This window comes from Notolepis coatsorum (genome assembly GCF_963971535.1).
Source record: "Notolepis coatsorum genome assembly, chromosome: 14".
Classification (NCBI taxonomy): domain Eukaryota; kingdom Metazoa; phylum Chordata; class Actinopteri; order Aulopiformes; family Paralepididae; genus Notolepis; species Notolepis coatsorum.
In genome coordinates this window covers 88287434-88312126 of record NC_140178.1, presented here as the reverse complement: position 1 = coordinate 88312126, position 24693 = coordinate 88287434, and the positions used below count along the sequence as shown (strand labels likewise).

The 24693-nt window shown below is 40.9% G+C and overlaps 8 protein-coding genes and 1 pseudogene across 9 annotated transcripts; 1 reads left to right on the top strand and 8 right to left on the bottom strand.

Moving 5' to 3' along the window:
* Positions 1-6931: 6931 nt before the first annotated feature.
* LOC311239945 (histone H4) lies at positions 6932-7243 on the top strand (the record flags this gene model as incomplete). Its single annotated transcript, XM_084328389.1, has 1 exon — positions 6932-7243. The coding sequence occupies one exon, from the start codon at positions 6932-6934 to the stop codon at positions 7241-7243; it is 312 nt and encodes a 103-aa protein (XP_084184515.1).
* Positions 7244-9347: 2104 nt separating this feature from the next.
* LOC311240886 (histone H2B-like) lies at positions 9348-9722 on the bottom strand (the record flags this gene model as incomplete). The annotated part of the gene is made up of 1 exon (XM_084329491.1): positions 9348-9722. One exon carries the CDS (start codon positions 9720-9722, stop codon positions 9348-9350), a length of 375 nt encoding a protein of 124 aa, XP_084185617.1.
* Positions 9723-10549: 827 nt separating this feature from the next.
* LOC311240611 (histone H2A-like) lies at positions 10550-10933 on the bottom strand (the record flags this gene model as incomplete). The annotated part of the gene is made up of 1 exon (XM_084329184.1): positions 10550-10933. One exon carries the CDS (start codon positions 10931-10933, stop codon positions 10550-10552), a length of 384 nt encoding a protein of 127 aa, XP_084185310.1.
* Positions 10934-12307: 1374 nt separating this feature from the next.
* On the bottom strand, positions 12308-12947 carry LOC311240610 (histone H3.2-like; the record flags this gene model as incomplete). Its single annotated transcript, XM_084329183.1, has 1 exon — positions 12308-12947. The coding sequence occupies one exon, from the start codon at positions 12945-12947 to the stop codon at positions 12537-12539; it is 411 nt and encodes a 136-aa protein (XP_084185309.1). The 3' UTR covers positions 12308-12536.
* A 1059-nt stretch (positions 12948-14006) lies between these two features.
* On the bottom strand, positions 14007-14620 carry LOC311240609 (histone H1-like; annotated as a pseudogene). Its single transcript has one exon. The product of its transcript is annotated as a histone H1-like (transcript).
* A 3695-nt stretch (positions 14621-18315) lies between these two features.
* On the bottom strand, positions 18316-18690 carry LOC311240147 (histone H2B-like; the record flags this gene model as incomplete). The annotated part of the gene is made up of 1 exon (XM_084328688.1): positions 18316-18690. The coding sequence occupies one exon, from the start codon at positions 18688-18690 to the stop codon at positions 18316-18318; it is 375 nt and encodes a 124-aa protein (XP_084184814.1).
* Positions 18691-21219: 2529 nt separating this feature from the next.
* On the bottom strand, positions 21220-21630 carry LOC311240608 (histone H3.2; the record flags this gene model as incomplete). The annotated part of the gene is made up of 1 exon (XM_084329182.1): positions 21220-21630. One exon carries the CDS (start codon positions 21628-21630, stop codon positions 21220-21222), a length of 411 nt encoding a protein of 136 aa, XP_084185308.1.
* Positions 21631-22735: 1105 nt separating this feature from the next.
* Positions 22736-23119, bottom strand: LOC311240070 (histone H2A; the record flags this gene model as incomplete). The annotated part of the gene is made up of 1 exon (XM_084328591.1): positions 22736-23119. The coding sequence occupies one exon, from the start codon at positions 23117-23119 to the stop codon at positions 22736-22738; it is 384 nt and encodes a 127-aa protein (XP_084184717.1).
* A 757-nt stretch (positions 23120-23876) lies between these two features.
* LOC311241108 (histone H4) lies at positions 23877-24188 on the bottom strand (the record flags this gene model as incomplete). The annotated part of the gene is made up of 1 exon (XM_084329807.1): positions 23877-24188. One exon carries the CDS (start codon positions 24186-24188, stop codon positions 23877-23879), a length of 312 nt encoding a protein of 103 aa, XP_084185933.1.
* Between the last annotated feature and the right edge of the window lie 505 nt (positions 24189-24693).

Below are 24693 nucleotides of genomic sequence, written 5' to 3'. Positions count from 1 at the left end.
CAGTTTAAAAGTTTTTTATTTTGAATAAGGCCTTTTCCCCTACACTCTGTGCTATTTCAGGGTACTGTGACATTAAATGGGGGTTAGATGTGCATGTTGGTAAGGGAAGTTGACCTAAAATGCAGGCTTACCATTGCTACAGTGTATGGACATTCAGGCCTTGAAGTGATCTATATCCAAAATAAGTCTTAATTAAAGATGGTTGAAACAGTTAAAACAGCTTGGACAGATATTTTCTGGACTGTTTTCACAAACAGTGTTGTATTTGTAAATCTGCTATGTCCTAAATGTCTGGATGTAACATTAAGAATTAGAGAATGGGTGACTCTGATGTAAACAAGACATAAGTCTTTCTATGATCTGTAGCCTTTTAATTTTAGTTTTAGTCTTACGAAATAAGAAAATAAGAATCACCACCCAAACTGTCAATTAGTTGGTATTACACCATTTACATTTAGTCAATTAGTTGACGTTTTTATCCAAATTATAATTATAATACATCTCTGTCAGCGGTGTAACAATATTCATCAAAGTGTAGGTTAGTTTATTAGGACATAATGCATGTTTATGGGAAATCTTTTAAAATATGTGTGAAAACATGTGAACATTGTGTGAACTAAAAATATGCTATGAGTATACACTAATTTTCATGTTACAAAGATATAAACCATTTGAATGATGACTGTAAATGTGTGTTGAGTTTACATTTTTTACTCTAAGTATGCATGTCCCCTAATCTTCACGCCTCCCATGCTGTGTTTTAGCACCTAAGAGGGGCCCTATTCACACCCCCGAACCGAGACACACACCTCACAGACACACATAGATCTTTTCTGTACTTTATATTTTCACCCCAACTCTTTTAATAATAACTCTAAAATAATTAATGTGCATAATATAAAACACTGTAATGCAACCTTTTTAAAGAATCTAGAATTCAAAGAATTCAAACCCTAGACCCTTGCATGCTAATGTAATGGTGCACTTTTAATTTTACAAATTACATTTGTAATTTTCTTTTTGCTTAAACACGAGTGTATAAAGATTATGTCTTTATCCAAGAAACTAATATATAGACATACATACATTTGTAATTTGGAATACAAAAAATTTATTTTACATTTATTCAACCTTGTAACTTCTGTAACTTAATTCTCACACAGTTTAAATGTTTAATCTGTAAACCTTGGAATACAATTATCTAAAGATTGTGACATTTGGCATCTGGCATTAAGAAAACACACACAGACACATACACACACCTTGGGGGGACTGGTGGTCTACAGAAACGGGAAGTCGCAGAGTCATAAATCTGCTTTTGGCAGATGGTTTTGAGTCATCTCATTGGCCGTAGTCATTCACCAGCCTCCTATGACATCTACGGGGGATGTCACTATCAGAATTTTCAGAGAAGCTGCAGTTAGACAGAGGGAGAAATATTCAGTCTACTGAGAGACATTTGAGAGAGGGTATTTCTTAAGATACAAACAACACTTGGAAGAAAATGCACTTTCTTAAGATACACTCACCATTTGAAATAAATGCACTTTCTACTCACAAACACACTAAATGTATTTTACATTTGGCTTTTGGCATTAAGAAAACACACACACATTTGAAATAAATGCACTTTCTGAAGAAAACACACATTGTATTTTACATTTAGCATTTGGCATTAAGAAAACACACACACATTTGAAATAAATGCACTTTCTGAAGAAAACACACATTGTATTTTACATTTAGCATTTGGAATACACATAATGTATTTTATTCTGAAGATATACATATATTCTTAATTGTGAAGATATATTCTGAAAACTTTTGGAAATACAGAAATACATATTGTGAAAACCATGGAATACATACAATCTGAAAATAAAAAAAACTTTTGAATCTAAAAAAAAAAAATGTAATCTTTTATTTTGAAGGACTTTTTTTTTTGAAAAAAATAAAATAAAAAACTTTTATTTTGAAAACCGGATGTCCCTCCCTCAAAACCGGATGTCCCGCCTCCTTACATCCTAGACCAATCAGAGAAGCCCTAGGGGGGTCATAAATCATCTCAAAATAACCTACCCTAAGTCCCGCCCCCTTAAACCTCTCGGCCAATCAGAACGCTCCAAAAAAGGGGTGTGACTACATTAATCAAACTAAAAGGGGCGTGGCTATATGCCCTTATAAGGGCTGACAGATGGTGTATACTTAATCTCTCTCTTTCGGTACCTCAACTTTGAGCAGTTGTTATGAAAAAACATACAGGATTTGAACTTCAATTTTTTAATACATCTTACTACACACCATTACAAACACATTAGTGAAGAAATTGATTGGTAAGGATTTAGTTTGCAGATTTTCATATATTTCCCTTACTATAAGAGTATATGGTTTCTCACTGCTTGTGAATTGAGTGCATATTTAATATATAGTGTTATGTAATGTTTATTGTACTATGTATGATTCCATTATGATTAGGAATGCGGTATCATGTAATATGTTTGATAGAAAGCATATTGTCACTTTCTGATTTTTAATTCCACTTGGTTGCTTGTCTGAACATGTCTTATCTGTAACATGTGTTATGTGTGGATCTCCTCTCTGGTAAACTCTGGATCTCCTCTCTGGTAAACAAGAATACCCTGAAGACTCTAGCAGGAGCACTCATTCAAGGGTACTACGACTATGCTTGCACCTCATGGTACCAAAGCACCTCAAAGGCACTAAAAAACAAATTACAAACATCTCAAAACAAGCTAGTCAGACTACTGCTTGACCTGACTCCTAGAACCCACCTCACCCCTGCCCACTTTGACAACCTAGGATGGCTTAGAGTAGACGACAGAGTACAGCAACTTGCAATGGGCCTGGTCTACAAGATACACTACGCGACCAAGGTACCCATGTACATGTCAAAATACTTCCCAAAGGTCAGTGAATACCACGATCACAACACCAGAGGGAGCTCCACAAATCATGTAAAACCCAGATTCGGCTCAAACAAGGGACTAAACACGTTTCGCAATTATGCCACATCAATGTGGAACGCCCTACCTAAAGCTGTAAAGGAATGTGAATCACTGCCCACTTTCAAAAACACTCTCAAAAAACACCTACGTGAGACTGCAATTCGAAACTGGCCCCTACAAATGTCCTAACCTAGTTGTACAGTAAATGACCAAGTAAGGCTTTGTCAGTATTCCAATGTACAGTGTAAAATGTGTGTGTGTCCCCTACCCAACCCCCCCCCCCCCCCCCCCCACCTCCAATGTACAGCCCTCACCCACCCACCCAACCCCACCCCACCTCCTCCAATGTACAGTTTCTATGCCAAATGTATATACACTCTTTTTCTGGACACTTTTGTATCACAAACAGTACTGTATTTGCAAATCTGATATGTCATAAATGTATAGATGTAGCAGTACTGTCTATCTGTATGTCATGTATGTCATATATGTTATGATGAATTGAAAATGGGGGACCCTGATGTAAACAAGACGAAAGTCTTTCTCTGGTCTGCATCCCCTTAACAATTGTATGTACTGAGCTGTACTGTACCCATTCTGCAATCTGTTAATAAACTTTTCAATCAATCAATCAGGAAGAGTAGCTGATGTTTTGCATCAGCTAATGGGGATCATAATAAAATCATACTGTAAGAAAGAAGTACACAAACAGTCCATGCAAGGCCTCTATTTTTAGTGTCTATTGGTGTAGTACATGTTGATACATTCTGGAGAAATGGTTCAAGGAATGAAACATACTATGTTTCTAGTCTACTACCTGTACCATAGTGGGGCATTGGTTTATACACATGGCCCATGGTGAGACCCAGTCCTGTGTAAATGTTGGTGTCATCTGTTTAGTAACCCAAACAAGAGGAAACCATCGGCTCAACTCAGCATCATCAGAAAACATCTCTTACAAAAATGTATCCTGACATTCCTATGATAAAAAATTACACCATGTACCATTGATGTCATGGTTTTAAAATGGACTATACCATGTTATTAATGGTTCCATTACATTTACTATGGCTGTACCATGGCTGTCACGCACTGCTGGAGGAGGGTGCCATGATCTTTGATGAGCTGCATCTCACACCAGAGCAGGTAAGAAATGAGAATGGCTCGTTAAAACAAGAATGTCACAATCCCAATATATATATATCACCAAATTCATTAAGAATAGCTTAATTCCTTTGTGATAATTACAGCTGTTTTGATAATTGAATTATTTTTTTAGTGTTTGTTAGTTGAGGAGAAACCCGGGAACAGAGAAAGTCGAGGATGTGGTTTGATCAGAGTTTAAGCAATACGAAATCATGCCTTTTTTTCACTACTTTATCATGAATAAATAAAATTGAGAACTGGATTGAGAAACTATATATTAGGTGGGGAAAACAAAATGTTAACATTCTAATTACAGTATGTTTTTCGGATAATGTAAAGAGAGCCATACCCTGTTGGTGTTTATTTTGCAATAATGAACATCTCTTCGAATTATTCAGTTTATTACACTTACTTATGAAAACAATAATTAAATAATTAAACACAAGGCTTAATGATGAAAAATTAATAAATAAATAAATTTCACCACAGTCCGGTGTTCTCAGGTTAGAACCTCACTGTTTTGTTTAGGTCCTAGTCTGGAGTTGTTCTCAAATGTTCAAAATAACATGGCTCACTTTTGCATTATCTTCATCAGATGGGGTCTAGAAAACGAGGACACTGCCAGAGAGTCGTACCTGATGACGATCAGGGGCGTTTTTAGGGTTAGAAAACATTGGGGGCTTCAGCCCACACATATGAGCCAATTGGTTAAACACAGCCATCAGATGCACAAACACACCATTGCTTAATTGTAGATACACCAATCAGGTTTAAGCACTATAAAAATGCAGCAGGTGAGTTCACCTGTCTTCAACCAAAATGGAAGGAGAGTGAAGTACTGTGTACACAGAGAACGTGAAAATATACAATACATCCACCAAACACTACACAAGACAACCAATGATGCAGACTGATGAAAATATACATTTTCTCCCATTTTCCCAAATCAGTCAACATGGAGAATCACAACAAAAAATTATCTTGCCAGATCCAGCTAGGCAAAGAGATAATGTCTAGTATTTTCTGTTTACATTTTTTTTTTTTTTTTTTTTTACTGTAATTGTAACCTGTACTGGATACAGTATTTTATGTTTGTCTGATATTTGCTGAGCTTACAGTGTTATGCACATAGTAGCATGACAACTGGGACATGTATTGTTGTGATTCTCCATGTTGAAATGTTGACTGATTTGGTTATATGGAGAGAACATTTATATTTTCATCAGTCTGCATCATTGATTTGGGTATATGGAGAGAAAATGTAATTTTTTTCATCAGTCTGCATCATTGATTTGGGTATATGTAGATAAATAAATTATATTTTCATCACAGCATTGGTCTTGTGTAGTGTTTGGTGAATTTATTGTATATTTGCACATTCTCTGCGTACTTCACTTACAGTACTCTAATCACTGAGAAGTAGAATAGCTAAATGTGTTTTAGGTTAAGCACAGCAGTGTGTGTAACTGGTTCAAACAGAATTAAATCATATGAAACGTCATAGGAATGCCAGGATACATTTTTGTAAGCGATGTTTTCTGATGATGCTGAGTTGAGCCGATGGTTTCCTCTTGTTTGGGTTACTAAACAGATGACACCAACATATACACAGGACTGGGTCTCACCATGGGCCATGTGTATATAAACCAATGCCCCACTATGGTACAGGTAGTAGAAACATGGTATGTTTCATTCCTTGAACCATTTATTCAGAATGTATACCAACATGTACTACACCAATAGACACTAACAATAGAGGCCTTGCATGGACTGTTTGTGTACTTCTTTCTTATTGATTGATTGATTGAAAACTTTATTAACAGATTGCAGAATGGGTACAGTACAGTACAGCTCAATACATACAATTGTTAAGGGGATGCAGACCAGAGAAAGACTTTCGTCTTGTTTACATCAGGGTCCCCCATTTTCAATTCATCGTAACATATATGACATACAGATAGACAGTACTGCTACATCTATACATTTATGACATACCAGATTTGCAAATACAGTACTGTTTGTGATACGAAAAGAGTCCAGAAAAGAAGTATATACATTTGACGTAGAAACTGTACATTGGAGGAGGTTGGGTAGGTGGGGGGGGGGTACTTACAGTATGATTTTATTATGATCCCCATTAGCTGATGCAAAACATCAGCTACTCTTCCTGGGGTCCACACATAACACAGATAAGACATTTTCAGACAAGCAACCAAGTGGAATTAAAAATCAGAAAGTGACAATATACTTTCTATCAAACATATTACATGATACCGCATTCCTAAACATAATGGAATCATACATAGTACAATATACATTACATAACACTATATATTAATATGCACTCAATTCACAAGCAGTGATAAACCATATACTCTTACCATTTGTATAGGCTACTAATATTCCTGTCACTAAAAATACAATAAAATAAAAGTAACTATGGGTATGTGTCTTCATTTACATAATGTGCAGGCGTAGGGCTGTTAGATGTTGTTTCAGTTGTCTTTTAAAGCCTGTATTGTAAACAAAAAGCTATGTTTCCTTTATACGGTATGACACGTTTTTTACATACTCATAAAATATATATATATATAATGTTAAATGTTTTAAAAAAATAATACAAGTGACAACACTTTTTCCCCTGGGTCTCAGGATGATGTATTGTATTGGGGAAACAACACTTCAGATGTAAACCTCAAACCCTCCCTCCACATTTGTCCCTGCGCGCCTCCTGGTCTCAACCACGTCCTCAGGGAGGGTTCAAAGAAGCAGGCGGTTGGCCAGTTGCTACATTTGTTTATTTTCTTACAGATGTTATAATGAGTGGAAGAGGAAAGGGAGGTAAGGGACTTGGTAAAGGAGGCGCTAAGCGTCACCGCAAAGTGCTTCGTGACAACATCCAGGGAATCACCAAACCCGCTATCCGTCGTCTGGCTCGTCGTGGCGGAGTGAAGCGTATCTCCGGTCTCATCTACGAGGAGACTCGTGGTGTTCTCAAGGTCTTCCTGGAGAATGTGATCCGTGATGCCGTCACCTACACCGAACACGCCAAGAGAAAGACCGTGACCGCCATGGATGTGGTCTATGCTCTGAAGAGACAGGGACGCACTCTGTACGGCTTCGGCGGCTAGAGTTCTATTCAACTCTTAACTATCAAACCCAAAGGCTCTTTTCAGAGCCACCCACCTTATCACTGAATGAGCACACTTCATATGTTTATTAGTGAAAAGTATTAAACTGAGTTGTCTGAAGCTTATCACAATTAGTTGATGATCATCTTCTGAGCTGTTTTCTAAGCTGTGTTGTGTTCTGAGCTTATATAGTGCTTTTACTATTATATTTCTCTCTCCTCTGGTCAGCGATAACACTGTATATTGACTGTAGAACGGGAGCTCTCTCTCGCTCTCTCTCTCTCTTGCTATATGTTGACTGTATCATGCCCAGCCTCGGGCAGCGCTATTATTTAAGAATATGTTGACTGTAAGTATATAAAAAATATATATATATATATACTTTTTTTTTTTTTTTTTTTTACCTTTAGGGGGGTGGCTCACGTTTAAATCTCGCACAGGGCCTCGCATTTCTCCCAGGCGGCCCTGCCTGCAGGTCCTATACAACAAGAGGTGCAAATCCAGAGCCTGCAGAATAATGAAAGACCCTCACCACCCCAACAACAGCCTGTTCAAGCTGCTGCGGTCAGGCAAACGCCTGCGAACACCAGCAACTATGACAGAGAGACTTCAGCTCAGCTTCTTCCCCCAGGCCATCAGAGCCTTGAACACTGAACTCTACACACGAGCACACACACAACACACACTGTACACGCTCACACACTAGCAGCCACTTTAACATGAGCACACACACACTCATGCTGCACACGCTCACACTTATGGTCACTTTACAAAAGGAAAGGTCACTTTAAGAATAGTATAGTATAACTTGAGATTGTATAATATAGCATTGTATAGCAGTGTACATAAAGACCCTGTGCCTCATCCGTAGCTAACAGTGTATTGCACTACCACAGGACCTAGCATGTCCTACCATGCTCTGTAAATAACTCATGTACATATACCGATATGCCCTACTTTGATTACTTGTATTATTGCACAATGTCGTTTTATTGGATTCTTATTATATTATTATTGTATTATGCACAATCGTTGCGGGCAAGACCCCCACATTTCATTGTATACTTGTATGCCGTGACAAATAAAACTCTTGACTTGACATGACTTTCCCGGTTTCCAAAATGATTTTGTCAGTGTGGTCCGGTACTGTCTATGGTGCTGAGCGGTGCCTACAAGTAGTTCAAGTTTGCTTTTATTTGTCTTGTATAAAGTACATGTACATTACAGTAAAATGCTTGGTTCTGTATGAGCCCATGGGAATGTGCTCCATACAGTAAAATAAAAAATCTACTATATTATCTATGATCTACCATCAACAAGTGCCAGAGTCTGACTGACATCATATATCAGGTTTGACATAATTATGTATTTATTGTGTACGATGGTCACTTTTTGATTGATTGTATGGTTGTTACTGTTAACTCTCAGAGTGTGTGTAGCCAGAAGTTATAGATGCTATTAAATAGTGCAGTTAAAGGCCCATAGCAAACAGCTGCTGAAGCCAACTAGAGGCTCTCAACCCTGCTCTTACACACTGCTTTAACCCCTAAACCCTATAACCATGTTCCGTTTCCTGTGTCTGTGCACCAGGATCTAACCCTAACACTCAACCCTTGACCTTTAACCTAACCAAAAACCTCAATTTCACTTCCAAAATCAGTTAAGCCTAACTTCAAACTTCTCCAATTTGAAAATATATTGGAGGCTCTTGTTCCACCTACTAGAGCACTTACTCCATCTGGTGTCGAAACCCAATATGCAGCATGCTAGAAATGGTCCAGGAAAAACAGAATACATAAGGAATGTGCTTATTTATGTCACCTGAACTTGGTTGATCATTGGGATAACTCTCAAAACTAAGTGGGTATGCCGATTGCTGACACTTTGTATGTATTTCTCATATATTTAGTTTTATAGAATTTAGAATTACACCCCCACCCTTCGTGAATATGACAGGAACCAGGAAAAACAAATGCATAAAGGGATATGCGTTTAGTCATTAGTGACCCGAGCATGGTTGATCATTGGGATAACTCTCTCAAAACAAAGTGGGTGGCTCTGAAAAGAGCCTTTGGGTGAATACGGGTTAGATGGACAGGGAAGTTTACTTGGAGCTGGTGTACTTGGTCACAGCCTTGGTTCCCTCGGACACTGCGTGCTTGGCCAGTTCACCGGGGAGCAGCAGGCGGACGGCGGTCTGGATCTCCCTGGAAGTGATGGTCCTACGCTTGTTGTAGAGAGCCAGTTTAGAGGCTTCACCGGCGATGCGCTCAAAGATGTCATTAACGAAGGAGTTCATGATCCCCATGGCCTTGGAAGAAACGCCGGTGTCAGGATGGACCTGCTTCAGGACCTTGTAAATATAAATGGCATAACTCTCCTTCCTGGACTTTCTGCGCTTCTTGCCCCCCTTGGCGGTTGTCTTGGTGACGGCTTTCTTGGAGCCCTTCTTGGGCGCTGGCTTGGCTGGCTCAGGCATGATGATCAGTCGGGACTAAACAGCAATGAATGTGGAAACAGAAGCGCACTGCTGCCTCTTTATAGGCCAAATTATGCAAATACAGCTGCCTGGCTTCTTGTATACGATTGGTTGAGAGGCTTTGTCGCACATTTCCCGCTCACAGGAAACTATTTGCGCGCAAAGCCATGATAACCCAATTATTATTTTAGCAAAACTCCATAGCCACACTTGATATTAAGCCAAACAATAATCGACATGAAACTGCATTTTTCCAAGACAATGCTCTCTGGGTGACATCTGTCACTGCGTTGACTTACAAATATATATATATATATATATACACAGACACACACACACATTCATACATATACACATCTGTACATACCTGCATATAATCCTTTTTACATGTATTTGGCATATTTTTTTGTAATTTAATTAATTAGCTGTAATCTATATATATATATATATAACCCTTACTATTTATACCGCTGTCCAGTATGACTTACTACACAGTTTTTTTTCAGTCAAAATTAATCATCACTTGACCGCATTTATAATTTTATATTATATCGTTAAGCCTTCAAAAACAGGCACAAAAACACTGCAGACAAACACATTAAACATTACTTCTAAACAGCATTGTACAAGTGTACCCATTAGTGAACACGGTCAAATGTTATGCATTACGCGTTTATCGTCTTCGTTACACTTATGTCCGAGGTAGCGAGACAACGTAAGTTACACAACCAAATTGTATTTGGACAAACGGAAATATTGCATCTTCAAGAAGAGGTGGGTGGCTCTGAAAAGAGCCTTTGTGAAGTTTGTCGAAGAGGCTAAATAATTTACTTCTTGGCAGCCTTCTCGGTCTTCTTGGGCAGAAGGACAGCCTGGATGTTGGGCAGCACACCACCCTGAGCGATGGTCACTCCTCCCAGCAGTCTGTTGAGCTCCTCGTCGTTACGCACGGCCAGCTGCAGATGACGGGGGATGATACGACTCTTCTTGTTGTCACGGGCAGCGTTTCCAGCCAACTCCAGGATCTCAGCGGTCAGATATTCCAGCACAGCCGCCAGATAAACCGGGGCACCGGCTCCAACACGATGAGCATAGTTGCCTTTACGCAGCAGTCTGTGGACACGACCCACGGGGAACTGAAGCCCGGCGCGAGATGAGCGAGTCTTAGACTTAGCCTTCACCTTTCCTCCTGTCTTACCTCTTCCAGACATGATTCAGTTTATTCTAGAGATGAACACAGAATAATGTGGTAAACACGCCGAAGAGCCGTCATTATATCCTCACTAAGGTTCGTGCTTATTGGTCAAATATGGCTCCGTGCATCATCACCCAATCAGAGAAGGACTGACAGAGATAATAGGGTTTGGTTTACATTGTTGGCGAACATTTCATACGATCTCTCCACCAATCATACACGCAAATGTAGGCGGTGAAGGAAATTATAATAACAACGTGGATATTGTTATATCAGCGTATAAGGCGCGCCCCACAGAGCCGACAATATAAAACCATGTCACTATACTATACTATGAATAATAAACTCATAGACAGGCTTATTGGAATGTCTTATAACCTCTAACATAATACCAGGCCTGTTATGATGCCTTTATAGCAGAAGGAGGAGAGATGTTTTTCGACCTATTCTCATTATTGGATCAGCGCTCTGCCTGTTGGACAAACCGTCATAATTGTGGGCTGACATAACATGTTGTGTTAAACAAATAAAAAGTGACGAAATGCAGATACTTTCTATATACCGGATTTCAAAATCACATTATATTGTCAATTTTATTTGCTATAAATGCACCCAAACTATTTAAAAATGCATGTATGTCGAGTCAAGGGGGCACTTAGTGTCACGATAAAACAGTATGCAGATTACATGTCTCGCATTAAACACAACACCAGAATTATGTTAATATTATGGAGCACACCAAGAGCTAATAACTCAATTATTTTAGCAAAAGCAATTAGATTACGGAAGGAACTAGATAATAACCCAACGCCAAGTCTTCATTCTAGTGGAATGGATGCTGTTTACAAGTACCACTTGCATTAGAACTGGTCTTACTTTGTGCCATTGTAAGAAAATCCCAATTTGGCTAAACAATCAACGTTCCTAGTTTGTGTAGTAATTTAAGGCTGTAAGGCATCTGTTCCTATAGTTATCAAGACTGGATTAACGTAATGAGAGACTATTCAGTTTCTTAATTTTGGAATTAGTTACATATTACAATAAATGTAATGTAATTAACTTTAATTGCATCCCCTTAACAATTGTATGTATTGTACTGTACTGTACCCATTCTGCAATCTGTTAATAAACTTTTCTAATAGATTGGGTGTAATTGGCTATAGATACCAAGAGAAAGGGGGATACAATCAGATACAAATCTATCAACAAATGTGGGAACATGGGCTTAGTTTCAGTCATGGGTAAAATAACAGAGGGCATACATACCCTCATCTTGCACATTGTTGTTTTATATGCACTTCTTTTTATTACATTTTGAGTTCTCCACTGTAATATAATTATGTGACCTATATGTATATGCTAATACATGTTGTACCTCCCCTCCTGTTATGGTACCGAATGTCCAGGATCAATAAAGGAATATAATATCATGCAATTTGCAGTTTGTTCCGCTTTAGCCAACAAGAGATGCTAGTATAAATATCAGAATTAAAGTGATGACTTTAGTACAACTGATATGTTGAAATAATTAGTTAATGGAAAGTACTTTTCATGATTACGGTGGTGGCTCTTAAAAGAGCCTTTGGGTTATGATTGTAGGGAGAGAAAAAAAAGCAGGTTTAAGCGCGCTCTCCACGGATACGGCGGGCCAGCTGGATGTCTTTGGGCATGATGGTCACCCTCTTGGCGTGGATGGCGCACAGGTTGGTGTCCTCAAACAGACCGACCAGGTAAGCCTCACTAGCCTCCTGAAGAGCCATGATAGCAGAGCTCTGGAAGCGCAGGTCGGTCTTGAAGTCCTGGGCGATTTCTCTGACCAGGCGCTGGAAAGGCAACTTGCGGATCAGCAACTCGGTGGACTTCTGGTAACGACGGATCTCTCTCAGCGCCACGGTACCGGGCCTGTAACGATGTGGCTTCTTCACGCCGCCGGTAGCCGGTGCGCTCTTACGAGCAGCCTTGGTGGCGAGCTGCTTCCTTGGGGCTTTGCCACCGGTGGACTTACGAGCGGTCTGCTTAGTTCTAGCCATTACGAGAAACTATGTTTTCTTCTTCACTCCAACAAGAATAATACGCTGCTGTGCCGTAACTCTGGCCTTATATAACTAACGTGGAGGCGCAGCCGTTTCTGATTGGTCTCAGCTCTGGGAGTTCGTTACTCCGCCTACATCTCACACGAGGATTGGAGGACTGGTATTTTGGAAAAACCGCCAACAAAACGTCTTTCCTGATTGGGTGAGAAAACACCCCGAAAATAAAACGCGACTCTCCAACTCGCTGATTAATTTCAACTGAAAAAAAAACTATGGGTAGTAAGTCATACTGGACAGCGGTATAAATATTATATATATATATACAGATTACAACATGCACAAACATAAATTGACCATAATGGCAGCAATTTGTGTATTACTGCAATTTTTGGGGCTCAACTCACTATCTGAAGCGGTGCGACTGATTGAGACCATTTTCTTTACCTGCCAATGTTGCTGGTCTCGATCACTAATCACATAAATAAATGGGTAGAACTACAAGTAGTGTTTTGTAGCTGTGCCCGTTTCATTTAAATCGTGGTGGTCCATAAAAGAGCCTTTTGTGAGAGACAATGTAATGTTCCACTTGTTCTGTAGAATAATGGTTGCTTGTAGATATTTAATGTGAGGTAGTGGGGAACATAATATGTGCCAAATATAGTGTCAGAGCGGCCATTTACGCACAAACATAAATGCACCATAATGATAGCAATTTATGTATTTCCACAATAAAGGACTCAACTCGTTGTGGTATCTACGTTAGTATAGGACCAACTGATCAAACCGGACTTTGATTAGTCCAATTAAGAACCTAGATCTGATCTAGCTTTTTTGTGGTATATTCTCTATGTATTGTCTCGAGTTTGCTTTGTTGCCGTGCTGGTGCTGGAAGTAACTCGTGGAAATCAACCATCCCAAAAGTAATACTAAGTTATATACTTCGATAAGCCCCCTTCACTTCCACACACTAGAGTACAATATTGCTTTTCATGGAAGTGGTGGGTGGCTCTTAAAAGAGCCTTTTGTTGAATTAAAGACAACGTTCTGTTCAAACGCTTATCTCTTCTTGGGAGCTCCTCTCTTAGCTGCTTTTGGCTTGGCAGCCTTCTTAGCTGGGGCCTTCTTGGGCGCAGCGGGCTTTTTCACCTTCTTTGGGCTCTTAGCTGCTACCTTCTTGGGACTCTTGGCTGCTACCTTCTTGGGACTCTTGGCTGCTACCTTCTTGACTTTCTTGGGAGACTTCTTGGCGGCAGCAGGCTTCTTAGTTGCCACCTTCGTGGGCTTTTTGGCCGCGACAGGTTTCTTGGCTGCTGGCTTCTTGGCTTTCAGAGCGGCTTTCTTTGCGGGCTTTTTGGCTTTAACCTCAGCCTTGTTGATCTTGAAAGAGCCGGAGGCTCCGGTACCTTTGACCTGGACCAGGGTTCCTTTCGTCACCAGACTCTTGATGGCAGTCTTAACGCGGGCCTGTTCTTGTCCACGTCGTAGCCACCGGCAGCCAGAGCCTTCTTTACGGCAGCCAGAGACACACCACTCCTCTCTTTAGAAGCAGATACTGCCTCGACGACCAGGTCACGGACGCTGGGACCTGCCTTCTTGGGTTTGGGAGCTGCCTTCTTCTTGGCAGCCTTAGCCGGAGCGGCGGGAGCTGGAGCTGGGGCGACTTCTGCCATCTTCTCTCGTTCTCTGCTGCGAAACAAAAGCTGAAGTAACTAGCTGCTGCCCTAGCTTTGCGGGGGGGGGGGGGGGTAATCTTGTTGACTGTGGGTAAATTTGGTTCATCTCTCAGGGCGAGAGATTTAATAGGGAGGGGGTAGTGTAGCGACCCTGGGATTTGGGTCGGGTGGGTCCGTTCAGCTGTCACTCAACACTCCGCCATCCCGGCGCTGGCGGACGCGCCAGCCACGGGTTGACAGAGTCAAGAGTGCACGGGCTGACCTGGGGAAGGTATAAAGAGGGTGGGGCACACAGCGTGCACTCGCTCTGGGGCATGGGAAATGGTAGCAATGAGTCTGAGTGATACCGCAACCTGTAATGGTGATTTCATTGAGGTGTGGGGTATTGTGTTGGGTACTGCAGGGATTTAAGTACTGGTTAGCGGGTATTGGAGTGGAGCTAGCAGTTAGCGTAGCGTCGGCCGGTGGTTAGGTGTAGCCACCGGTAGCGTCGTGTAGCTAGCTGCGCCTAGCATCGTAACCGGTGGATAGGCGACTGTCTCTGTTGTGAGAGGGCGTCTCTCTGTCGGCCTGGAACAGGAGGACGCGGGCAACCTGGAACCAAGGTATTTGTATGGGACTATGGGTAATTGGTGGTTGTCGTCTCCTGTGGCCTGACTGAGAGGGTTGCAGCCGTAACCAATAAGAGCACTCACGGGCTAGCAGGAGCGTGGCGTCGTAACCGGTGGTTAGGCCATAGCCACCGGAAGCGTCGCGTGGCTAGCTGCTGCCCTAGCTTTGCTGCGGGGGGGGGGGTTATCTTGTTGACTGTGGGTGAATTTGGTTCATCTCTCGGGGCGAGAGATTTAATAGGGAGGGGGTAGTGTAGCGACCCTGGGATTTGGGTCGGGTGGGTCCGTTCAGCTGTCACTCAACACTCCGCCATCCCGGCGCTGGCGGACGCGCCAGCCACGGGTTGACAGAGTCAAGAGTGCACGGGCTGACCTGGGGAAGGTATAAAGAGGGTGGGGCACACAGCGTGCACTCGCTCTGGGGCATGGGAAATGGTAGCAATGAGTCTGAGTGATACCGCAACCTGTAATGGTGATTTCATTGAGGTGTGGGGTATTGTGTTGGGTACTGCAGGGATTTGAGTACTGGTTAGCGGGTATTGGAGTGGAGCTAGCAGTTAGCGTAGCGTCGGCCGGTGGTTAGGTGTAGCCACCGGTAGCGTCGTGTAGCTAGCTGCGCCTAGCATCGTAACCGGTGGATAGGCGACTGTCTCTGTTGTGAGAGGGCGTCTCTCTGTCGGCCTGGAACAGGAGGACGCGGGCAACCTGGAACCAAGGTATTTGTATGGGACTATAGGTAATTGGTGGTTGTCGTCTCCTGTGGCCTGACTGAGAGGGTTGCAGCCGTAACCAATAAGAGCACTCACGGGCTAGCAGGAGCGTGGCGTCGTAACCGGTGGTTAGGCCATAGCCACCGGAAGCGTCGCGTGGCTAGCTGCTGCCCTAGCTTTGCTGCGGGGGGGGGGGTTATCTTGTTGACTGTCGGTGAATTTGGTTCATCTCTCGGGGCGAGAGATTTAATAGGGAGGGGGTAGTGTAGCGACCCTGGGATTTGGGTCGGGTGGGTCCGTTCAGCTGTCACTCAACACTCCGCCATCCCGGCGCTGGCGGACGCGCCAGCCACGGGTTGACAGAGTCAAGAGTGCACGGTCTGACCTGGGGAAGGTATAAAGAGGGTGGGGCACACAGCGTGCACTCGCTCTGGGGCATGGGAAATGGTAGCAATGAGTCTGAGTGATACCGCAACCTGTAATGGAGAACTGTTGTGAATAAAGACCTGCACTGAGAACTACCAACCTGCCTCGAGAGTCGTCTTATAACGTTGGAAAGCACGAACGTTACAATATATAGTGTTATATGTAATGTATATTGTACTATGTATGATTCCATTATGTGTGGACCCCAGGAAGAGTAGCTGATGTTTTGCATCAGCTAATGGGGATCATAATAAAATCATACTGTAAGAAAGAAGTACACAGGGGGGCTCTAGTAGCTCACCGCGTATCTCGGCGCTATTTCTGCGTCAGGAGGAGCCGTGCTGCGTCACGGTTCTGGTTGACTCCGAGTTCGATTCCCGGACCCGCCGTCATTTGCCGAATGTCTTCCCCTGCTCTCTCTCCCGTTTCACTCTACAACTGTCGGTCATGCTTGACCAGAAAAGCGATAAACGCTAAAAAAAAAGTTAAAAAAAAATAAATAAAAAAAAAAAGTACACAAACAGTCCATGCAAGACCTCTATTGTTAGTGTCTATTGGTGTAGTACATGTTGATACATTCTGAAGAAATGGTTCAAGGAATGAAACATACTATCGCTGCTGTCGGGACAAAACCTCATAACTCCATTTTTTGAATTTTTTTTTTATTATATAAATCAACTCTGTAGATCATCCTCCATATGTGTGTGTGGGTTTTACAAAGTTTAAACAATGGGAAAGCATTAAACCGATCATCTGTCTAAACCTCCTAACTCTATTCACCCTCAAATCTGTGTTAGTTTTTTTCATCTGCTGAAAAGTTGGGTTTTTGGAGTTATGAGGTTTTGTTTCTAGTCTACTATACCAGTACCATAGTTTATGATATCATGGTTTTAAAATGGACTATACCATGTTATTAATGGTTCCATTACATTTACTATGGCTGTACCATGGTACATAATTTATATAATGACTGGTACCATGGTTTAAAAAAAAAAAGCACCTCATGAAACACAAAAGAAACGATTGAGCTGCTGATCAGTTTGATCAAAAGTGTCCTTATTGGTAAATACTGCTCAGAAAAGTTAGGCCCAAATCTGTGATTTTATGTTGTATGACACACACATCTAGAGACATTGTGACTAGATTTGAAGCATTAACATTACGAGTGGAGAGAGCATGGTGTGGTGTATCAGTGCATTTGTTGAAGTCCAAACCATAGGGGATGCCTGATGAGCAGAGTACCATTTCAGCCAGATGTGGAGGCTGCATATCCTGCGAAACATGGAGGGAGAGGGGACCAGCAATGATCAGTATTGCTGAAGTCATATTTTAGACTTCAGATTATATAATATATATAAATATATATATATAAAATAATGTATTTAACATAGGTATGGGGTGGTTCATCTTTTTCATTATAATTATATGAGCCTGGAATGTATTATTTCTCGAATAGCATTTCCACTTTGAAAATGCTAAAATAAACATTATCCATGTGTATTATAAAGACCAATAATGTATGATTGATCAAGGTTATAATAGAGCAGGTGATATATTAATTTACTGTATAATTGTGATGTACAAGGTAGAATTCTATCCAATCTAGCTACTCGTCAACAACCTAAAAATCACAGGATTTTGACTGATATATAATTTGCAACTTAATAGCCATCCAAACTATGATTACAGTTGCTAGTCATTTATTAATCAATAAGTAAGATATACAATTCCATCTCCCGACAGACGCCCCTGCCATGATAATATCTGTACAAACGAAATGTAGGACATTTTTAAATAGAGAATTTTAAAAAGGAAATAGCCGGCACTCAATAACCACTTTGATGAACAGCGCGACCATGAGAATAATAATAGGAATAACTCTCTCACGACAGAGTGGATGGCTCTTAAAAGAGCCTTTGGGTTCATCTTCAGTGAACAGCGTAGTTTACTTGGAGCTAGTGTACTTGGTCACAGCCTTGGTTCCCTCAGACACAGCGTGCTTCGCCAGCTCACCGGGGAGCAGCAGACGCACAGCGGTCTGGATCTCCCTGGAGGTGATAGTGCGGCGCTTGTTGTAGAGAGCCAATTTCGAGGCTTCTCCAGCGATGCGCTCGAAGATGTCGTTAACGAAGGAGTTCATAATCCCCATGGCCTTGGAGGAAACGCCGGTGTCGGGATGAACCTGCTTCAGGACTTTGTAAATATAAATGGCATAACTCTCCTTCCTGGACTTTCTGCGCTTCTTGCCACCCTTTGCAGTTGTCTTGGTGACGGCTTTCTTGGAGCCCTTCTTGGGCGCTGGCTTGGCTGGTTCAGGCATATTCGACGGCTTATCAGAATCGAATGGTGACGTTTCCTGCCTTATTTATAGGAGGTCGATGCAAATAGTACTGCGTGGCTTCTACGATACGATTGGTTGGGCGTGGAGCACGTGTGTAAAGCTATTAGAACATGCATCTCTCTCATCATGGGTAAAAAGGAAATGATAAGACAATGTACACATTGACAATATTTTGGTTTAATATTTGGCAGTGCTGGGAAAAGTATTGAGCAAAAGTCCAAATACACTAATAGAATAGTACTGCAAAAAGTCCTCAATTTTAAGTACTTCTCATTTAAATAGTTTCTAATCAAGTAAAAGTATACATACAAGTATTAAAGTATCCTAGACCTACACTATATATATATATATATATATATATATATATATATATATATATATATATATATATATATATATATATATATATATATATATATATATATATATAAATCAAAAGTAAAGATATTTGTTCAATAAAAGTAAACGTGTGCTTAAGACTATTGATCCAGTCTCCTGGTTGTACCACAACATCCAGGTCAACTAACTGGAACTTTTCAGAACTACACAAAAAATCTAGCCACTAAATTATATTTTATGCTCAGAAATAACTCTTCCCCAACACTCACAGCTTAACTCCCAAGACACAATACAAGTCAAGAACACATCACCAGATCAATCTCACATGCACTCATTCCAGTACCGGCTTACAAAAATAACTATGGAATAAGATCATTTTTCCACACAAACACTAAAATTTGGAACGAGATCCCATTCCACATCAGAGCAATAACCTCCATCTCACATTTCAAACAGGCCTACAAACAACATCTGATGTGTTTGCCTGTGTGCCCTCCCATAAAAGTGATTGTTGTCAACATGTATCTATGTCTATCTACCCTCTGTACAGCACTTTGGTTGACACGTGTCATGTTAAATGTGCTATATAAATAAATCTGATTGATTGATTGATTGATTGATTGATTGATTGATTGATTGATAGATAGAACACATCTGTAATCATTGATCTGACTCTTTCATATAGGTCTTAATCTGGTTGATACTGTCGATTTGTATTGACTGCTATGACTGTATGTTTGTCCTTGCTGTCCACAATGACTATAATGCAATGTCTTTGTCAAGATTATATGATTGTATGTAGTGCAACTGCCTATTTGTTTTGTATTTAAATTATTGTTTCATGTGCTGCAGAATAGGAACCTGTTGAAAAACTGTTTGTAACTGAGTCTGGACAGTTTAAATGTACATTGTGAAATGTCTCTTTTTTTTTTTACCATTTCCTGTATAAATATAGTAAAATAAAAAAATAAATAAAAAAATATTAAATTGTATGTGAATTTACCTTAATTGTCCACATACAAACATACTCTTATTCAAAATTTGGAATGTAAGAGTGTTGATTAAAATTATATAATATATAAACTGTATGTTAGCAATGTACAATAACACTGTACACACCGTATACACTGTTTTTGGACTATATTACACGTAAAATGTATGTGTTAACAATACCAACCAGGTATTAGTGCCTCGCAAAGTGCAGATATGAAGTTGTCCCCCTTTTTTTTATGGATTTAGGTTTTGTTCTTCATCAACGATAAAGTTCTCTCCACGTTTGATATATTGGCCATTCAGACTGTAATTGTGATGGGAATATGCTTATATTTTTGGTATCATAACTGCTTAGGCCAACAATGACTTGTGTTAATTAAGCAATATCACAGCTATATTTATATTTCGACCCTGCGTCTTGCTGACAGCCCTGTGATATAATAACAGCATGTCACGAAGTGAGCTATTGCTTTTATAAAACGGTTACCAAGTAGCCTAATATGAAAGTAAGATTTACACTTACATTTATTAATACATAATAATGTTCAAAATAGAATTTACTTTGATTTACATTCATCTGTATGCTGCCATTTATTGTGCACCAACTGGCACAGGCAGAGATGGTATAAACAGCAGACTTATTTCTTGAAGAGGTGGCAAGATGGTACAAGGCAGAGCAGATTGCTTTGAGCTACCCCGTTTTATAATTATTGGCCATGGCCTGGGTGAATAATGTTATTTCTTAGCCAGCCGGTGTGCGTCAAAACTTTGATACACACGTAGTTTGGCTCAAGATGAATCACCATTCTAAATTATTCTGCTATCCAACACAACCCATTTGTGTTGTGTTCGACAGACATCTCATGGACAACTGCATGAGACTTGGATTGCAAGTTGTAAAATAGTTTGTAAACAGATGTTTTGCTCCAAATCTCTTATTACACTGATAGAGGCATTAGATCACCATGTATTTGTCCCTTTTAATAAATAAAATAAAATAAACCCGCGTAAACATTGTATAATAACTAAACGATGAGTTTTGTTTTAAAGAATGTTATATATATATACACAATATATATATATACTCACACACAATTGAATAAGGAATATACTTTCATAGTTATTGAAATGGCTCTTAAAAGAGCCTTTTGGTAGTGAATATACGAGGAGTCTTATTTAAGCACGCTCTCCACGGATGCGGCGGGCCAGCTGGATGTCTTTGGGCATGATGGTCACCCTCTTGGCGTGGATCGCGCACAGGTTGGTGTCCTCAAACAGGCCGACCAGATAAGCCTCACTAGCCTCCTGAAGAGCCATGACAGCGGAACTCTGGAAGCGCAGATCGGTCTTGAAGTCCTGCGCGATTTCTCTCACCAGGCGCTGGAAAGGCAACTTGCGGATCAGCAATTCGGTGGACTTCTGATAACGACGGATCTCTCTCAGAGCCACGGTACCGGGCCTGTAACGATGGGGCTTCTTAACACCACCAGTAGCCGGGGCGCTTTTACGAGCAGCCTTGGTAGCAAGTTGCTTCCTAGGAGCTTTTCCTCCAGTGGATTTACGAGCAGTCTGCTTGGTTCTAGCCATTGTGCTACTTCGGTTAAATCTTTCTAAGATAGAAGGAAATAATGTAACACAATACTACAAAACATGGCTTTATATTGTCGGTTCAGTGGGGGCGCGTCTTATGCTGATTGGTCTATATCTGTGTCGCCGTTATCGTTTCCTTTCCAACGCCTAAATCGTCTATCATTGGTGGAAAGGTATATGAAAAGTCCGCCAAAATGTAAACCCAACCTCCTCTCCGTCCGTCTCTGATTGGGTGATGATTATGCACAAAATATATTTGACCAATAAGAATGAGCCTTGCACGAACGTTAGTGGGGAATAGAACCTAGATTAAACTCACAAGCAGGTTTTATCATCTGAATAATCAAACCCATATTATGCGGGTGCATTATTAGGATCTGAATAGTGACATCGATGTCATCACATATCTCTATACCTTGTTTATTAATTAAATCGTGCTAGTTTCCGGGACAATTTGAAAACAATGAAAGTGATTCAGTTAAAAACAGAAGGACATATGGAAGGACATATGGCTGTGAACCACTTCTCCACTAGAAGTTAGCACAATTAAATAATGTATTATGATAATATTCTGGGTTCACTCTCTCCTCTGGTATCGCCACACCAGTTATGGAATTCTGGACTAAATCATATCCAATAAATATATTCTCAGATGTGGGTTCCTGGGACAACAAAGGTGGTTCCTGGTCTATTTTAGTATCAATGAGGGTTTAGATTCGATTCAAATGTAGCCATTATAATACAGCATGTTTTACTAAAATGTTTGGCATCCAACAAGAGTAGTGAAATAGCTATATGAAATTATAGCGATATTTAATGAAGTGATTACACAGGGTATAACATTATATACATGGTATTGTGAATTGTATGCTATATTAGATGTAGGTATAGAATTGTGGATTGTTCAAAGCGACCAACTAGTGACTATACCAAGATTATTCAGTAAGGTGATTTGTTGCTCCCAGTGGAAATTGTAGGTGTGAAGACAGTACATTTAATAGTCATAATAGGCATGGTTATAGATAGAAGTATTGCTTTCTCGGTAATATGTGGGTGGCTCTGAAAAGAGCCTTTGTGGAGTTTGTCGAAGAGGCTAAATAATTTACTTCTTGGCAGCCTTCTCGGTCTTCTTGGGCAGAAGGACAGCCTGGATGTTGGGCAGCACACCACCCTGGGCGATGGTCACTCCTCCCAGGAGTTTGTTGAGCTCCTCGTCGTTACGCACGGCCAGTTGCAGATGACGGGGGATGATACGACTCTTCTTGTTGTCACGGGCAGCGTTTCCAGCCAACTCCAAGATCTCAGCGGTCAGATATTCCAGCACAGCGGCCAGATAAACCGGGGCACCGGCTCCAACACGATGAGCATAGTTGCCTTTACGCAGGAGTCTGTGGACACGACCCACGGGGAACTGAAGCCCGGCGCGAGAGGAGCGAGTCTTGGCCTTAGCTCTGGCCTTTCCTCCGGTCTTGCCTCGTCCACTCATGATGTAGTTTATTCTAGAGAATGAACACAGAATAATGTGGTAAATACGTTGAAGAACCATCATTATATCCTCACTAAGGTTCGTGCTTATTGGTCAAATATGGCTCCTTGCATTATCACCCAATCAGAGAAGGACTGACAGAGATAATAGGGATTGGTTTACATACGATCTCTCCACCAATGATACACGCAAACGTAGTGCGGTGAAAGACGATTATAATAACAACGTAGATATTGTTATATCAGCGTATAAGGCGCGCCCCACAGAGCCGACAATATAAAACCATGTCACTATACTATACTGTGAATAATAACCTTATAGACAGGATTATTGGAATGTCTTATAACCTCTAACATAATAATACCAGGCTTGTTATGATGCCTTTATAGCAGGAGAGATGTTTTCCGACCTATTCTCATTATTGGATCAGCGATCTGCCTGTTGGACAAACAGTTAATATTAGTCTTACTTTGTGCCATTGAAAGAAAATCCCAATTTGGCTAAACAATCAATGTGCAGTGTAGTAATTTAAGACTGTATGGCATTCTATTTCAGTCTGACCCAATAGTTATAAAGACTGGATTGACGTTTACGAAGTGTTGGGAGACTATTCAGTTTCTTAATTATGGAATTAGTTGTATATTACAATAAATTAATGTAGTAAGTTTAACAACGTATAATTGACTCATTCGGTGATAAGGTGGGTGGCTCTGAAAAGAGCCTTTGGGTTTTGGATAGTTAAGAGTTGAATACAAGTCTAGCCGCCGAAGCCGTACAGAGTGCGTCCCTGTCTCTTCAGAGCATAGACCACATCCATGGCGGTCACGGTCTTTCTCTTGGCGTGTTCGGTGTAGGTGACGGCATCACGGATCACATTCTCCAGGAAGACCTTGAGAACACCACGAGTCTCCTCGTAGATGAGACCGGAGATACGCTTCACTCCGCCACGACGAGCCAGACGACGAATAGCGGGTTTGGTGATTCCCTGGATGTTGTCACGAAGCACTTTGCGGTGACGCTTAGCGCCTCCTTTACCAAGTCCCTTTCCGCCTTTACCTCTGCCACTCATTTTCACGAATAGATGATGATCGAATGCTTCAGTTGGCCAAACCCATGCGTATTTCAAGCCTCTCTGAGGACGTTGTTGAGGCCAACGTGCGCCGAGACAAAGTGTGGGGGGAGGGTTTAAGCTTTGGCCAATAGGGTTCCTCTGCAAGTTTGTCTTCTTGGCCCCAACATCTACACAACATGTCTAGTCCACATAACCTGTCTGGAACAAGGCAATAAGGAGGCTAAACCACCTGAAAGTGATCTGCAGAAGGAGGAACAGTGATTAGAATATGAAAGCTACTTAAAACCACTCTGACTAGCATTTTGTATGAAAGTATTCTGTACTTCTGTATGACAACTATTAAAGAAACTTGACTATTCTACCCCCACCTGGAGCAATGTGGCAAATTCACACCTTAAAACAACTAAAAATATTACAGAATCTAGCTATATTAAAATAAAAGACAGTATAGGCTATAAATAGACAATAATGTTTACCAGTCAGCTGGGCTGAGAACAGTCAA